This window comes from Arachis stenosperma, chromosome 1 (assembly GCF_014773155.1).
Source record: "Arachis stenosperma cultivar V10309 chromosome 1, arast.V10309.gnm1.PFL2, whole genome shotgun sequence".
In the NCBI taxonomy this organism is placed as follows: Eukaryota; Viridiplantae; Streptophyta; class Magnoliopsida; order Fabales; family Fabaceae; genus Arachis; species Arachis stenosperma.
The window spans coordinates 12,042,837-12,059,664 of record NC_080377.1 but is presented as its reverse complement, the minus strand read 5'-3'; the positions used below and the strand labels follow the sequence as shown (position 1 = coordinate 12,059,664).

Sequence of the window (16,828 nt, the reverse complement as noted above, 5' to 3'; positions counted from 1 at the left end):
AAATCTTGAAGGCATGGATATGCAAGGGGAAGGGTATGTTGAAACCAGAAAGTTAATTTTCTTCATAAATTATTCTTGAGATGTGGGAAATCTTAAGCCACTCTTTGCCTCTATTTCTCTGACAACTTTGTTTCAAAATCTTAAGGGAAATGATGTCAGGGAAAGACAGTTACTCGATATTCCCAATTCCTCAAGTGCATTGCAACTCTGAAGGAACTCATGAGTTGGGAATTCAAGGTTCTCACACTGTCTGAGATAAAGTGTCTTTAACGCTTTGGGAAGACCATTGCTTGGGAAGGACGTTAAAGAAGGAATTCCAGTTATATATAGTTGTTGAAGATAGTTAAAATGAAGAATAAATTCAATGATCTGCCATTCACTTCACTTGAAAAATGTGATTCCAGTAGTAAGATGTTCAAGTATGACTTGTTGGGAGTCTTCTCCATTCCAATGATAACTCTTCAATTCGCTCTTTCTCCTTCAAATTGGCTTGACATGCATCAAAGGGATCAATAACATTTTTCCAATGTTGAGATGCAGAGTTTCCCTTGTAAATAGGGAAATTTTCTCATTTCTGCAAGCTTCAGTCCATTGTGCTGTTTGCTAACAATAAAGAGAATTATGTTTTATATATATTTTTTTAATTATTTACATGAAGTTGTTTTTAACTGAATTGTTTCTCACCTAATGTATGTAAGTATTTGTCCATCAAAGTATGGTACCTTAGCGGTGACAGTAATTCTTATTAGGTAGTAAGACAATATTAGAGCCAGTTATGTTAGTTAAGTGCAGAATCAGATTAATTCCATGCAAGTCACAATTCATTTTCACTCATACTCTTTCTCATCTCCTCTCCATCTTAATTCTCTCTAGAGAGAGAAGTTTGCAATAAAACTCAACGCTGTGCTTCTCTTTCTTTCTTCATTGCTTCCTTTTGATGATTATTTCAGCTATGGCTATCAGCAATTGCATTAAAAAATTATTAACTATAACTACGGTTTTTACACTATGGTTATCAACGGGCAATGGTTTTGGTTTAGTGCTTTTTTTATAATGCAATGCTTCTGCATTACTGCTAACTTGCTCTCCAATTATACATATCTTAAGACTTGAGAATTAAAATTTTAGAATATTGAAGTTTTATTGAGAGATTCTAATTTTCTTAAAAACTGTATTTCGATTTAGTCAATTGTAGTTAATTAAGTTTATGATAAAACAAATTAAATAAAATATTATATGAACATCAGAAATAATTTTGCCTCTTCTCTGTCTTCTTAATTTTCTTCATTTGCTCCGTGTTTTGCTTTTTGTTTCTTTTAGTTTGTTAGCACAAAAGGAAAGTGCATCTTCTGCAGACAAATGGTTCATCATTGTTCTCCTCATCCATAAAAAGTTAACTGGAATTTTTAACTTTGATTTCTAGTTATGATTGCTGACCTGAGGCTCTCTTTGAATTTTCACAAAGTTTATTGCCTGTAAATTTTTGAATATCTGAGTTTTAATGATCAAGCATTGAGCTTAAACTTACAAGCTAACTCTTTTTACATTTTCAGATTATATAAAGAATGTAATAGAGATAACAAGGAATGAGTAGAAGGGAACTGAGAAGACTTTAATTTAAATCGAAGCTGTTCAGTTGAATTTCTACTGTGTTTCCAGTAGTATATATATTATGCTTTCAACTTCTAATTCATATGGTTAAGTCTAAGTGGTTTGGCCTTCTAATTTTCAAGTTCTTTGTTGTTTCAAATGAATTGAAACACATGCACACCAACACACACTATCATGCGATTCATTCTCACACGTACCTTCTTTGTTTGTTAGCCTAACATTGGTTCAGAATAAGGATGTTGTGGAACATTTCTTTAAGGAAAATATAAATGCTGGAAGGATACCAAAATCATGGCGATTTGACCCCTTAAAAATCTCAAACTAGTGGATTTTTTGTTGCCAAGTTCACAAAAGTAGTCATTTAATCTCTTCGGCTTTCCCCAAAGAATTTTATTTATTTTCAGTTGCCAAATAGTTTTAGATATGCACCGGATGCATTAGAAAGATTCATTCAAAAAAGTTTTCGTTTGAGTATTATCAAGATTTAGTCAATTTAAGTAAAGAAATTTAAAAATATTTTATTCAATCGGATAGAGTGAAATTGATATGATAAAAACATATTTGAATATGAAAATTCTTATACTTATGTTGTATACAGATTAAGTCAAAATAGGTTTTAATAATTATAACGGAAAAGGAAGCGTTACACAAGTATAGAAGAGTTTCTCCATGAAGACAAACCAAAGTAGCAATTCAGCTGAAGTTTTGTGGAGTGGCAATGTCATTCCAAACTCGTTGGAATCATTGAATTATGAATGTTGGGCCACTTGCAAGTTGCAACAGAGAATCAGATCAAACTGAAACCTTTCTCATCCTCATCAAATTTAAAATTGAAATTAGATCAAACTACTTTGCTCTAAAATGTTTGAACTAGTTTATGCATATAAAATCACATTTATACAAACTCAACAAAATAAAAATCTAGTAACAGGAATACAACTGAAAAAATAAAAATATAAAAGAATATATTAAGGCATGGATTTCCAAGGAGCAAGGCTAAGTCGAAACTTGAAAGTTACCAATTAAAGGGTTATGAGTGGGATGTGAGCAATCTTGGGCCACTCTTTCCCTTTCTTTCTCTCACAACTTGCTTTTAACATTGGGCATCTCCACGTTTGTAGACGTGAAATTGAGGAAGGCAGCCCTTCTGTTGGCAGTGACTTGAGCTTGTCACATTCATACAACTGGAGAGTTTTGAGAGACGTGAGATGCTGAAGCCACTTGCCATCCAAATGTTGTATTTCACGTGCTTCTTCTATGGCTAGGCTCTGATGAGAATTGGGCAACAGGGGCACTTGTATTTCCATCAGCTTCTTAACCAGATATTCACCTTGAATACTCAAATATGAAAGAGAAGTGAGTCGGTCCAAGCCCCACTTGGTGATATCTGTATTGCTGTAAACCCCTTCTTCATTGCCGACACCAAGTGTCCTTAAATTGATAGGCAAACCCTCTTCTGCAATGGATTCCAAATTCGGAACATCAAAAATATATAATGTTTGGAGGCCGCTGAGATTATTAATTGGTTCTGGTAATGAATTAATCTTCAATGCTCTCATTATGTTTCTGTTATCCACTTCTCCTGAAAACTCTGATTCCAGTACACAACAATCCTTTACTTCAAGTGTAACCAAGCAAGGAAGATTGCTGGGTAAATTTCCTTTCAGCTTCGGACATCTTCTCAAAGATAGCTTTGATAGACAGGGAAACTCACTAGTTATACCATCTATCATGTTCCATTCCTCCCACTCTTCCATCCACTCAAATCTCAAAGTCTCCAACGAGCGAAACGGTTGGAATGAAGGGGAATTACTTCCGTAAAATTCAGACCCAATACTCTTCACTGATCTCATACCCGAAATGAAGAGTTCCTTTAGACTATGTAGTCGTCCAAGAGGTGGCAATGAAGAACAATGATGACAATCTTGAATCCTCAAACACACTATGTTGCCAAATGAGGAATCACCCAACCAATTTGGGAAACTGGTTCCACCGTAGCTTTTAATGGTCAATTTCTTCAAATTAGTTGAGGGCTGCAGATGTTCAAGTACAACTTGATGGAAGTCTTCCAAAATGGAATGACTCCATTTCAATGTTAACTCTTCAATTTGGCTTTTCTCCTTCAAATTGGCTTGACAAGCATCAGACGGATCAATAACATTTTCTAGTTTTGAGATGCAGAGTTGACCTTGTAAATGGGGAAATTTCTCATTTCTGCAAGCTTCAGCCCGTTTTGTTGTTTGCTGACAATAAAATCATTCAGAGTTTGCAGATTTTCTAGTTTGGCTATTTCTACGGGCATCTCCCGCAATTTAGTACCTTCAATATCAAGGCTGCGTAGATTCACCAATTTTCCCATCTCCTCAGGTAACTCAGTGAGCTTCCAACAAGAAGACAACAACAAGGTTTGTAGATTGTAGAGCTTGCATATTGCAGAAGGCAACCTTTCAATTCCAGTGGAAGATAGATCTAGGTATCGCAAATGCTTTAAATCGCCAATAGAATTCGGTAAAGCAGTGATATTCCTGTAGTGTGACAGGGATAACACCCGCAACTGTTTCAATGCTACCAACAGCTCATGCAATACCCCATTCGCTAGGTAATGGCCCATCAACCAGGATTCAAATTCTAACGGCAATGCTGCAAGTGTACGTAAGCCTTTCAATCCATGGAGGGAATCAAGTTCGCCAAAATGGTTAAACATAGTTTTCTCATAAGATAAATGACGAATTTCATTTAGATTTCCAAGTTGCATTTCATTGTCATGCCTCTTACAATATGGGGAAGAAACCATGGTTGCCAAGTCGTTGATGAGGTCATGCATTTCAAAGTGTTCTCCATTCACAGAACGTCGTATCAATGACCTTGCCACTAGTTCATCAAAGTATTCACCGCCTACTTCTTCAATGCTTTTCTCATTTTGGGAGACACAAACAAATCCCTGTGCCATCCATAGCTGAACTAACTTCTCTTTTTGCAGCTTCGAATTCTTTGGGAAAATTGCACAATAAGCAAAGCATTGTTTCAAAGAAGCTGGAAGAAAATGATAGCTCAATAAAAGAGCCGGTTGCACGTCTTTCACTGTAAGATACCAAATGTTGCTGTTTAAGACTTTAGTCCACTGCTCGGTTGATAACTTTGTGCCAAGAAGACCCCCCAATGCAACTGCAGCTAATGGCAAGCCACCACACTTTTCGGCAATTTTTCTACCAATTTCTTCAAGGTTGGATGACAGTTCAGTGCATCTATGTGCTGGAAGTGCATGTTTGGAAAGCAAAGTCCAACAATCTTCATCGGCCAGTGGTTCCAGATGGCAGGTCCGCATAGCTTTTACAATATCCACAACATCTTGATGTCGTGTTGTAACAATGATTTTGCTTCCCATTTGCCCAACATTTAAAATGTGCATCAAATTGGTCCAATCAACATACCCTGCATTCCATATATCATCCAACACAAGCAGAAATCTTTTACCCGACAAGTTCTTTTGCAATTCTGCTCGCAAGGTATCCAAGTTATCCAAATTTGTTGCTGCAGACGTGACAGATTCAAGAAGAGATTTTGCCAGCTTGACAACATCAAAATCTTTGGAAACAGATGACCATGCTTTCACATCAAACTTTTCTTTAACTTGAGGATCATTGTATAGGAGTTTAGCGAGGGTCGTTTTCCCGAGCCCTCCCATGCCAACAATGGCAAGAACTTCTATTTTACTGCCACCATCAGCAACAGCATCTTCTGACAGCAAATACTCTCTAAGGTTCTGTTTTTCATCATCCCTCCCACAAATAGCAGAGTCATCCACAGCAGAATTTGTAGGTGTTGCACGCCAAACACTACGGGAAACACCTTTTTCCAATGGAAGATTGTGTGCTCTTTGTGCAAAATGATCTAATCTTTCAAACAATTTCTGCATCTCAGAATTGATCTCTTGGTAAGGCCGCTTGAAAGGAGAGAAAATTACCTTCCGCACCTGATTTAAGTTGCATAAATATAAGTATGAATTCGTAGATGCGCAAATACAACAATTTCATGCTAAAATCCCAGTTTGATCAACAATTTTACGCAACGGAAACTCATCCTTAGCTTTTTCTACTCATACTTGAAGCTACTTGGTTGAAAATTGGCAGAGAAGTCATACCTCACCATATAAATTCATAGCTAATTAAGCAGGGGGAAAAGACGATGATAAATAAGAATTCTGAGATAATTGGATAGTTAAAAATGTTATTTGCATACTAAACTTAACCACCATGCACGATTGTTTTATAGTACCTTAGCAGGGACAGTTTGACGGTGAAGATACTTGGCTTCCACTTTGCGGCGGAGAGCTTCGGTGGCGATGTCGTCGATCAAGTCCTCGGCATCAAAGAGAGCTTGAGTCAACTCATCCATCCATGCCTTGACAGCAGCGTTGCTGATCTGCTTCTCCTCAGCATCATTCAGAACTGCATGAAGGCTTAGCAGCGTCACATTCAGCTTCTCCAGCAACGATTCATCAAGTTTCTTGCTCCGATAAAACTCTGATATCTCAGTGGTGATCTTCCCGACCATTGCTTCCACGGCGGCTGAGATCAACGCTTCTCCCACAATTGCAGCAGCCATTTCTCTTTCCTTAGATTCAACTCACACTCGAAGATAGATGTTTGCAACAAAAGCAAACACTGAATACTGTGCTTTCTCTTTGGACTTTGGTCTTCCTATTGTTTATTGTTCACTATGGTAATCAGCTATTCCATTAAAAATGATTAAAAAACTAACTACGGTTTACCGACTATGGTTATGAATAAACTATCTTGCTGATTCCGTGCCCCCAACTTTTTTAATAGTAATAAGTTATTATGTATAATTTAATTTTTTTAAAAAAATTATTTATTATTTAGTCTAGTATAAATAAAAGTTCAGTCTAATTTAAATATTAATAACTTTTAATATCTAAAAAGTAAATAACAATATTAAAGAAATCTGAAAAAGATATTATTACTAATATTTTTTAATTAAATAAAAATTTTCAAATCTTATAAAGTGAATTCTTTTTCTTCTTGTGGCCGTCTTTTTTTATTCATTTGGTATTAATTCTCTCTGTGTCAACTGCTACAATTAAGAGAACTTTTTCAGATTTTTTTAATATTGTTACTTACTTTTTAATAATTTGTAAGGGAATGCATATTCAATCATTATACATACCTGATACAGTTCAACCAACAAAAACAATCAACCGAGCCAAGAAACAAGGCTCAAGAAGAATAATAATCTGTGCCACCCTCTGAAATAATAGATAGAGATTGTTTGTCCCATTTCACATGGTGACTTATTTTCAACCAAATGTGATGCGACCACTCTTATTTTCACTTGTTCATTCTTTCTAATGCAACAAATATTAAAATCTGTTGAATTTGATGAAGGTCCTTTTGGATGCAGAGTTCACTCATGATGCTTCAGCTAAACATATTCTAAAGTTTGAATTCATGATAACTAGCTAACATTGACAACAGATTATGCCTTGATTTATTTCACAACACATGACTATTAATGGTGTTTATATCAAACAATTTTTTGTTATGCGTACAGAAGACCTTCTATGGTCTTATCGCGGTGGAAGTTGTCACTCCTGAACTCAGGCTCCCTTCTGAATTTTCACATAGTTTATTGGCCGAAAATGCTTGAATATGCGAGCCTAAGTGATCAAACATTGAGATTACAAGCTAACACTTTTTACATGTCCAAACTTAATAAAGAATGTAGGAGATAACGAGAAATTTTTATGCATCGTCACTAAAAAATTTAATTTAACTACTAGTTGTTCAGTTGTGTTTCTGGTGTGTTATAGTGAAAAGCATTGTAAGGCCTCGACTACAGGGGAAAATAAATCAGTTCTTTAAAACATCATAACACAATTATGTGGATTATTATAGTTTGTACCTTCTAATATGACATTGCATTATTTGCACAATTGCACTCTAGTAGTATATCATGCTTTCAACTTCTCATTACTTGGTTTAAGAGTTTTGGCCTTATTTGAACCTGAAAGAGAATGATGTGATTTCTGAAACTGAGATTCATGAATTTTTCTATTGCTGTTTTCCATTTTTTTGGTGTATGGTTAAGTTCATATATGTGCCCTTCTTTTATCCTTTAAATCTCACATACCCTTTTTCCCCGCTTGCTACAGTCGAATCTTCTAACTAATGGTTTTAAACTACTGAAAGGTGGAGAGACAATTGTCTACGGCACTTGCAGGTACCTTATAATTTTTAAGCTTTTTGTGAAAATTAAATCACAAAACACACACTATAACATCAGAATGAAGAAGTGATGGAACGTTTCTTGAAGGAAAATTTAGCTGCTGGTAGGATTCTCATGCTTCTATTTATTTTTGCAGCAGAAAAGTTATGTCTGAAGCATCAAGCATATATTATATTACCAATAATCTTTAATATATATAATTAGCAGCTTTGCCATGCATATTTAGTTTTTGAACACCTAATCTTTTTTATACTCCTTATTGATATCTATTTTCTTGTTCTTGGATTTTCATGTGGTCCTCTCCTTTAACACAAACTCTTATTTATAACTATTGAATTAAGTTTGATGTCTATAAACACACCACTTTTAGGTATTCAAAATATAATTTCTCTATAAACAAGTCCTTGATACTAAAAAGTATACAACAAAGAGAAAAAAAATGGTACCTATAACATTTTTGTTGACATATATGAAAAATTGTGTTTAACACCTTAATGCAATATTTGAAAAGTGTACTTTTTTGTTCTTCTAAATATTAAGAATGTAAAGAAATTTTATTGTCATTAAACTAGCAATTCAGCTCAGAGTGGCACTTCTTTTACTATCCAAAATGATATAACAGATTCCGAATTTTGCGCCACTTGGAAATTATAAGAGAATGATATAACAGAAACTTCAAGTTAGAGTTGAACATGAAACCAATCTCATCCTCATCAAATTGAAATTTGTCTCTGGTTATCCAATAATACATATACGACTTAATTCTAAAATGTTTTCAACTGAGATATGAATACAAAATCAAATTTATACAAGACTTTACTAGCTGGTAATATGTATGATCTAGTAACAGGAACATAAACTAAGTAATAGATATACAAGGTGCCAGCTATGCTGAAAGTTAATTTTCTACATAAGTTATGTTTGAGATGTGCGCAATCTTAGGCTACTCTTTTTGTTTCCACAGTTGAATCTTCTCAGTAACGGTTTCAGACTACTAAAAGTTGGAGGCTCACTTGTTTACAGCACTTGCAGGTACCTAAAATTTTTAAATTCTTTGGTATTTCGAATGAAGTAAAAACTATATGCACAGAAACACACACTATCATGCTTTTTATTCTCACAGAAAAGTTGAATTAAACACTTCTGTTGTTGATATGATAAAGACATGTTGAATGTGAAAATTCTTATACTTATGGTGTATACAGATTAAGTCAAAATAGCTTTTAATTATTATGATGGGGAAAGAAAGTGTTACACAAGTATAGAAAAGTCTCTCCATAAAGACAAACCAAACTAACAATTCAGCTCAGTCTCGTTGGAATAATTGGATTATGAATGTTGGGCCACTTGCAAGTTGCAATAGAAGTGTGCAGCAGGAATCAGATCAAACTGAAACCTTTCTTATCCTCATGAAATTTAAAATTGAAATCAGATCAAACTACTTTGCTCTAAAATGTTTGAACTAGTTTATGCATATAAAATCACATTTATAGAAACTCAACAAAATAAAAATCTAGTAACAGGAATACAATTGAAAAAATAAAAATAAAAAAGAATACGGTAAATCACCAAAAATGTACCCTAACAATTTTATCTCTGACAAAAATATACTAGAATTTTGTTATCGATAAAAATACGCTCAAATAATTTAAAAACGAGACAAAAATGCCCAACATTAATTATGTATGATAAAAAATACTTTAAAGATTGAATTTTGATGCAATTTTTTACATGCATGATTAGAAAAATGTGATATTTTTATCTTTAAAATTTGGTGATTTTTCACTATATATATTTGGTGATTTTTTTATCAACAACCAATAATACATTTAAAAAATCACAAAAAAAAATATACTTCAGCGAAAAAATTATCAAATTTTAAAAATAAAAATATCTCATTTTTTTAATTATGCTTACAAAAAATTATATCAAAATTAAATTTCTAAAATATTTTTTAAAAAATACATATTTAATATTAAATATTTTTATCGTATTTTTAAATTATTTGAAGATATTTTTGTCAACATTAATATTCAGTTACTTTTTGCCAGCTACAAAATTATTCCAATGTATTTTTGATATTTTGATAATACAAGGCATGGATTTGCAAGGGGGGCGACTAAGTTGAAAGTTACCAAAGATAGTCGAATTGTATGCGTGGGATGTGAGCAATCTTGGGCCACTCTTTCCCTTTCTTTCTCTCACAACTTGCTTTTAACATTGGGCAACCCTCAAGTTGTAGACGTGAAATTGAGGAAGGCAGCCCTTCTTTTGGCAATGACTTGAGCTTGTCACATTCATACAACCGGAGAGTTTTGAGAGAGGTGAGATGCTGAATCCACTTCCCATCCAAATCTTGTATTTCACGTGCACCTTCTATGGTTAGGCTCTGAAGAGAATTGGGCAACAGGGGCACTTGTATTTCCATCAGCTTCTTAACCAGATATTCACCTTGAATACTCAAATATGAAAGAGAAGTGAGTCGGTCCAAGCCCCATTTGGTGATAGCTCTAGTGGAATACACCCCTTTCACATTGCCGACACCTAGTGTCCTTAAATTGATAGGCAAACCCTCTTCTGCAATGGATTCCAAATTCGGAACATCAAAAATATTTAATGTTTGGAGGCCGCTGAGATTATTAATAGGTTCTGGTAATGAATTAATCTTGTCACATTTTACTACCTCAAAAGAACTCAGGTTAGGAGTGGACGAATCCGGTAGGGAAATCGACTCCAGTTCAGGACACTCATATACTTGGAGATGTTCAAGAAACATGAGAGATTGGCTTGCTGCTTCTTCTTCCAAAATTGAAATTGATTTCAATTTTTTACAATCCGAAAGCTCGAGACGCTTGAGCACTGGGAGAGAACCTAAGGGAAATGACTTCAGCGAGCAACAGCTACTGATTATGGACAAATCCTCAAGTGCCTTGCAACTCTGAAGGAACTCATGACTTGGGAATTCAAGGCTCTCACAGCCTAGGATAAAAACTTTCTTTAACGCTTTGGGCAGACCATTGCTCGGGAAGGACGTCAGAGAAGGAATTCGAAGGAGATATAAATCTTGAAGAGAGTTAAAATTGAATAGATTCAATGGTCTCATTATGTTTCTGTTATCCACTTCTCCTGAAAAATATGATTCCAGTACACAACAATCCTCTACTTCAAGTGTAACCAAGCAAGGAAGATTGCTGGATAAATTTCCTTTCAGCTTCGGACAGCTTCTCAGAGATAGGTGTGATAGACGGGGGAACTCAGTAGTTATACCATCTATCATCTTCCATTCCTCCCACTCTGCCATCAAATCAAATGTCAAAGTCTCCAACGAGGGAAACGGTTGGAATGAAGGGGAATTACCTCCATAAAATTCAGACCCAATACTCTTCACTGATCTCATATCCCAAATGAAGAGTTCTTTTAGACTGTGTAGTCGTCCAAGAGGTGGCAAAGAAGAACAATGATGACAAGCTTCAATAATCAAACGCACTATGTTGCCAAACGAGGAATCACCCAACCAATTTGGGAAACAAGTTCCACCATAGCATTTAACAGTCAATTTCTTCAAATTTGTTGAGGGCTGCAGATGTTCAAGTACAACTTGATGGGAGTCTTCCAAAATGGAATGACTCCATTCCAATGATAACTCCTCAATTTGCTTTTTCTCCTTCAATTTGGCTTGACAAGCATCAGACGGATCAATAACATTTTCTAGTTTTGAGATGCAGAGTTTACCTTGTAAATTGGGAAATTTTCTCATTTCTGCAAGCTTCACTCCATGTTGTTGTTTGCTGACAATAAAACCACTCAGACTTTGCAGATTTTCTAGTCTGGCTATTTCTACGGGTATCTCCTGCAAATCAGTACCATCAATATCAAGGCGCCGTAGATTCACCAATTTTCCCATCTCCTCAGGCAACTTAGTAAGAACCCGACAATAATCAATAGCAAGGTGGCGTAGATTCACCAATTTTCCCACCTCCTCAGGCAACTCAGTAAGATGGATACAATGAGACAACAACAAGGTCTGTAGATTGTAGAGCTTGCATATTGCAGGAGGCAACCTTTCAATTGGAGTGCAAGATAGATCTAGGTATCGCAAATGCTTTAAATCACCAATAGAATTCGGCAAAACAGTGATATTCCTGTAGTCTGACAGGGATAACACCCGCAACTGTTTCAATGCTAGCAACAACTCATGCAATACCCCATTCGCTAGGTAATGCCTCCGGTAGGGATCATCAAACGGTAATGCTAGGAGTGTACGAAGACCTTTCAATCCATGAAAGGAATCAAGTTCGCCAAAATGGTTAAACATATTTTTATCATAAGATAAATAACGAATTTTGTTTAGATTTCCAAGTTGCATTTCATTGTCATGCCTCTTACAATATGGGGAAGAAACCATGGTTGCCAAATCGTTGATGAGGTCATGCATTTCAAAGTGTTCCCCATCCGCAGAACGTCGTATCAATGACCTTGCCACTAGTTCATCAAAGTATTCACCGCCTACTTCTTCGATGCTTTTCTCATTTTGGGACACATAAACAAATCCCTGTGCCATCCATAGCTGAACTAACTTCTCTTTGTGCAGCTCTGAGTTCTTTGGGAAAATTGCACAATAAGCAAAGCATTGTTTCAAAGAAGCTGGAAGGAAATGATAGCTCAATAAAAGAGCCGGTTGCACCTCCTCCCCTGTCAGATGCCAAAGGTTGCTGTTTAACACTTTGCTCCACTGCTCGGTTGATAACTTTGTGCTAAGAAGACTCCCCACAGCAACCGCAGCTAATGGCAAGCCACCACACTTTTGGGCAATTTTTCTACCAATTTCTTCAAGGTTGGATGACAGTTCAGTGCATTTGGGTGCTCTAAATGCATGTTTGGAAAGTAAAGTCCAACAATCTTCATTTGCCAGTGGTTCCAGATGGCAGGTCCACATAGCTTTTACAATATCCACAACATTTTGATGTCGAGTTGTAACAATGATTTTGCTTCCCATTTGCCCAACATTAAAAATGTGCATCAAATTGGTCCAATCAACATACCGTGCATTCCATATATCATCCAACACAAGCAGAAATCTTTTATCCGACAACTTCTTTTGCAATTCTGCTCGCAAGGTATCGAAGTTATCCAAAGTTGTTGCTGCAGATGTGACAGATTCAAGAAGAGATTTTGCCAACTTGACAACATCAAAATCTTTGGAGACAGATGCCCATGCTTTCACATCAAACTTTTCTTTAACTTGAGCATCATTGTATAAGAGTTTAGCCAGGGTCGTTTTCCCGAGCCCTCCCATGCCAACAATGGCAAGCACTCCTATTTTACTGCCACCATCAGTAACAACATCTTCTGACAGCAAATACTCTCGAAGATTCTTTCTTTCGTCATCTCTCCCACAAATAGCAGAATCATCAACAGCAGAATTTGTAGGTGTTGCACGCCAAACATTGCTAGAAACACCTTTTTCCAATGGAAGGTTGTGTGCTCTCTCTGCAAAGTGCTCTAATCTTTCAAACAACTTCTGCATCTTGGAATTAATCTCTCGGTAAGGCCACTTAAAAGGAGAGGAGAAGACCTTTCGGACCTAAATCGCACAAAAATATGATTATTGAATATCATGCATTAATTTTATCATAAAAGACTTTGTTGATATTTTTTTTTATAAATTTTTGAATCTTATTTATTACATTGAATGAATTTCTTTTCTTGTAGCGTATAAGTCGTACCTTAGAACTGACAGTTTGATGATAGCGGGCTTCCACTTTGCGACGGAGAGCTTCGGTGGCGATGTCGTCGATCAAGTCATCGGCGTCAAAAAGAACTTGAGTGAGTTCATCAAGCCATGCCTTCACGGAAGCAATCTTGATCTGCTTTTCCTCAGCATCATCCAGAAAAGCATGAAGACTAAGCAGCGTCAATTTAAGCTTCTCAAGCAGCGATTCATCAAGTTTCTTGCTCTGATAGAACTCCGAAATCTCAGTGGAGATCTTGCCAACTAAAGCTTCCACAACAGCTGAGAGCAACGCTTCTCCCACAATTGCAGCAGCCATTTCTCTTTCCTTAGCTTAGATTCGATTCAGCTTCAGCTCACACTCGAATTGAAGATGGAAGTTAGCAACAAAAGCAGCGTAGTAGAGGAGCTGTATTATATATGGTAGTCTTTATGGTTAAATTATGAGCTGTATTAGACAAAAGTAACCATGGTTTTTCCACTATCATGGTTATCGATTTCTCTTTGAGCATGCAAATCATGAAGTGGAAGTCTATTTTGGACGGCGGTAGTGCTAGATAACAAAAGACAATCAGTTTAAATTTGTGGCCAAGAGTTTTTTATATGGATTTTTTTGGTGGAATTATGCTTTAGAAATTAGAATGGGACCGAATGAAGATATACCTTGATGTTGAGGTTGAGAAATGAGAATTTCATTTTTGTTTTTTATTTTTTTAAATAAAAGAAACTCGCTTATGACAAGAAGGTTTTATTTTATTTTATTTTTAATTTTATTAAAATATATCTTGTAAAGAGCGAAAAAAGTTTTTTTTTTTTTCTAAAAAATACATCTTGGGAAAGAGCCAAAAGAGTTACTATTTTTTTACTGAAAAAATTAAATTCGTAACATGCCAAAAATTAAAACAAACATTTTTTATATTTTAATCATCAATACTCAGGAGGATTCAAACTTTTGAAGAGAAGAAAAAAGTTAATATTTGAAATTTCAATTCCCAGTAAATTATTGTTCAAACTTCAAAGATACTGTAGATTGTAGAGCTTGCATATTGCACAAGGTAGCGTTTTAATTCTAGTGAAAGATAGATGGAGATGTCGCAAATTCTTTAAATTGCTACGGTCGAATCATCTTCTAACTACTGGAGGTGGAGAGACACTTGCTTACAGCACTTGCAGCTACCTTACCATTTTTAAGCTTCTTGTGAAAACTAAATCACAAAAACACACACTATAACATATATATATATATATATATATATATATATATATATATATATAGTGTGTGTGTGTGTGTGTGATTTATTCTCACAAAGACCTTATTTCTTGAATAGCTTGACTCTGGCTCAGAATGAATATGTGGTGTAACATTTCTTGAAGAAAAATTTATCTGCTGGTAAGATTCTCATGCTTCTATTTTTTTTTGCAGCAGAAAAGTTATGTCTGAAGCATCAACCATATATTATATTACCAATCATCTTTAATATATATGATGCATATTTATTTTTTGAACACCTGATCTTTTTTTATACTCCTTATTGATATCTATCTTCTTGTTCTTGGATTTTCATATATTATGGTCTCAGCCATATCTATCTTTTTTATACAAGTCTCAGCCTCCTGAGCTCATATATTATGGTCGCCATTCGGGAGTAACTGGTCTTGCTAAAGGAGAGCTATATAAGACTGTATCTGGTGTTGAGATGGGAAGTCATGGATATGACAAGGTAACTGGTATTTCATTCGAGTTAATGTTTCTTAGTTATTTGCTTTATTCTACCATGATAATATGTTGGATTTGGTGTAGGTCCTTGTGGATGCAGAGTGTACTCATGACGGTTCAGTTAAACATATTCACAAGTTTGAAAATTGGGGCTGGGGGACTTTTCAACGTCGAGTACTAGATGCAGAGAGGACTCATAACTTACATGTTCTGCAGGCAAATGATTCATCCTTATTCCCTTGATCCATAATGCATCTTTTCTCACTAGTTATGATAGATTATATCATGATTGATAACCCTCTATGCTCTATTAAGTTAATCATGGTGAAACTTATCATGCTGAACTGAGGTTCCTTCACTTGAATATCTGACCCTAAAAGATCAAGCATTGAGCTTAAGCTTACAAGCTAACTCTTTTAACATTTCCAGACTTCATAAAGAATGTAATAGAGATAACATGGGATTTTACACGTGGTGACTAACATATATTACTATTAAAACTCACATACCTTTTCGTTCCTTTCCGCAGTTGAATCTTCTCCGTAATGGTTTCAGACTACTAAAAGTTGGAGGCTCACTTGTTTACAGCACTAGCAGGTACCTTTAAATTTTTAAATTCTTTGGTATTTCGAATGAAGTAAAAAAAACGTGCACAGGAACACACATTATCATGTGATTTATTCTCACAAATACCTTCTTTGTTTATTAGCTTAACATTGGTTCAGAATGAAGATGTGGTGGAACATTTCTTGAAGGAAAATGTAAATGCTGGTAGGATTCTCATGCCTCTATGTGTGAAGCGTCAACCATATGTTACTAATAATCTAATATGATATTTTTAGCAGCTTTACCATGCTTTTTGTTTTTTTTTTTTTGGTGTAGTGTTATAAACATGGTTTATGATACTATACTATATTGTCGTCCCAATTAAACCAACCCCAAAGGAGAGTTCTTGGAGTTGGTGGTGGTTCTTCAATCTTCACTTATGCTATATATAATATATTTGCTCTCTTGTCTTTCAAAATAGTTATCACACGACATACATATTGTTGACGTTTTTTTTTTCTGTTGTTTGACAAATTATTATGCAGAGTTGGCAGAGATAGATGGTACCAGAAATTGGCCTTGCAAAAGTGGTGGGATACCAAAAACATGGCGATTTGATCCCTTAACATCTCAAACTAGTGAACTTTTTGTTGGCAAGTTCACAAAAGTAGCCATTTGATTTCTTCGGCTGTCTCCAAAGAAGTTTTAAATATGCACCAGATGCATTAGAAAGAGTCATTCGAAAAACTATTAGTTTGAGTATTATCAAGATCTAGCCAATTTAGTTAAAGGAATTTAAAAATATTGTTATTCAATCGGATGTTTGTGCTTTTAAAATTATTTATAGAGTGAAAAGTTGAATTAAACATTTCTGTTATTGATATGATAAAGACATGTTTAAATATGAAAATTCTTATACTTATGATGTATACAGATTAAGTCAAAATAACTTTTAATTATTATGATGGGAAAAGAAA

General features: G+C 35.2%; 2 protein-coding genes and 1 pseudogene across 4 annotated transcripts; 1 reads left to right on the top strand and 2 right to left on the bottom strand.

Moving 5' to 3' along the window:
* Positions 1-2,259: 2,259 nt before the first annotated feature.
* On the bottom strand, positions 2,260-6,306 carry LOC130945358 (putative disease resistance RPP13-like protein 1; annotated as a pseudogene).
* A 2,071-nt stretch (positions 6,307-8,377) lies between these two features.
* LOC130968143 (putative disease resistance protein At3g14460) lies at positions 8,378-14,139 on the bottom strand. Of its 3 annotated transcripts, none has more exons than XM_057893251.1 (3): positions 13,584-14,139; positions 9,993-13,441; positions 8,378-8,893 (listed from the first exon to the last, which is right to left on the bottom strand). In XM_057893251.1, exons 1-3 carry the CDS (start codon positions 13,905-13,907, stop codon positions 8,875-8,877), a joined length of 3,792 nt encoding a protein of 1,263 aa, XP_057749234.1. In that variant the 5' UTR covers positions 13,908-14,139; the 3' UTR covers positions 8,378-8,874. The 3 variants fall into 3 exon arrangements, with proteins under 3 accessions (XP_057749234.1, XP_057749241.1, XP_057749248.1); XM_057893258.1 differs by lacking the exon at positions 8,378-8,893 and having other exon boundaries at positions 10,162-10,434; positions 10,541-13,441; XM_057893265.1 differs by lacking the exon at positions 8,378-8,893 and having other exon boundaries at positions 10,162-10,431; positions 10,541-13,441.
* Positions 14,140-14,881: 742 nt separating this feature from the next.
* On the top strand, positions 14,882-16,626 carry LOC130933303 (uncharacterized). Its single transcript, XM_057862919.1, has 6 exons — positions 14,882-14,978; positions 15,169-15,309; positions 15,390-15,521; positions 15,835-15,902; positions 16,015-16,076; positions 16,397-16,626. The coding sequence occupies exons 2-6, from the start codon at positions 15,286-15,288 to the stop codon at positions 16,528-16,530; spliced, it is 420 nt and encodes a 139-aa protein (XP_057718902.1). The 5' UTR covers positions 14,882-14,978; positions 15,169-15,285; the 3' UTR covers positions 16,531-16,626.
* Positions 16,627-16,828: the final 202 nt, after the last annotated feature.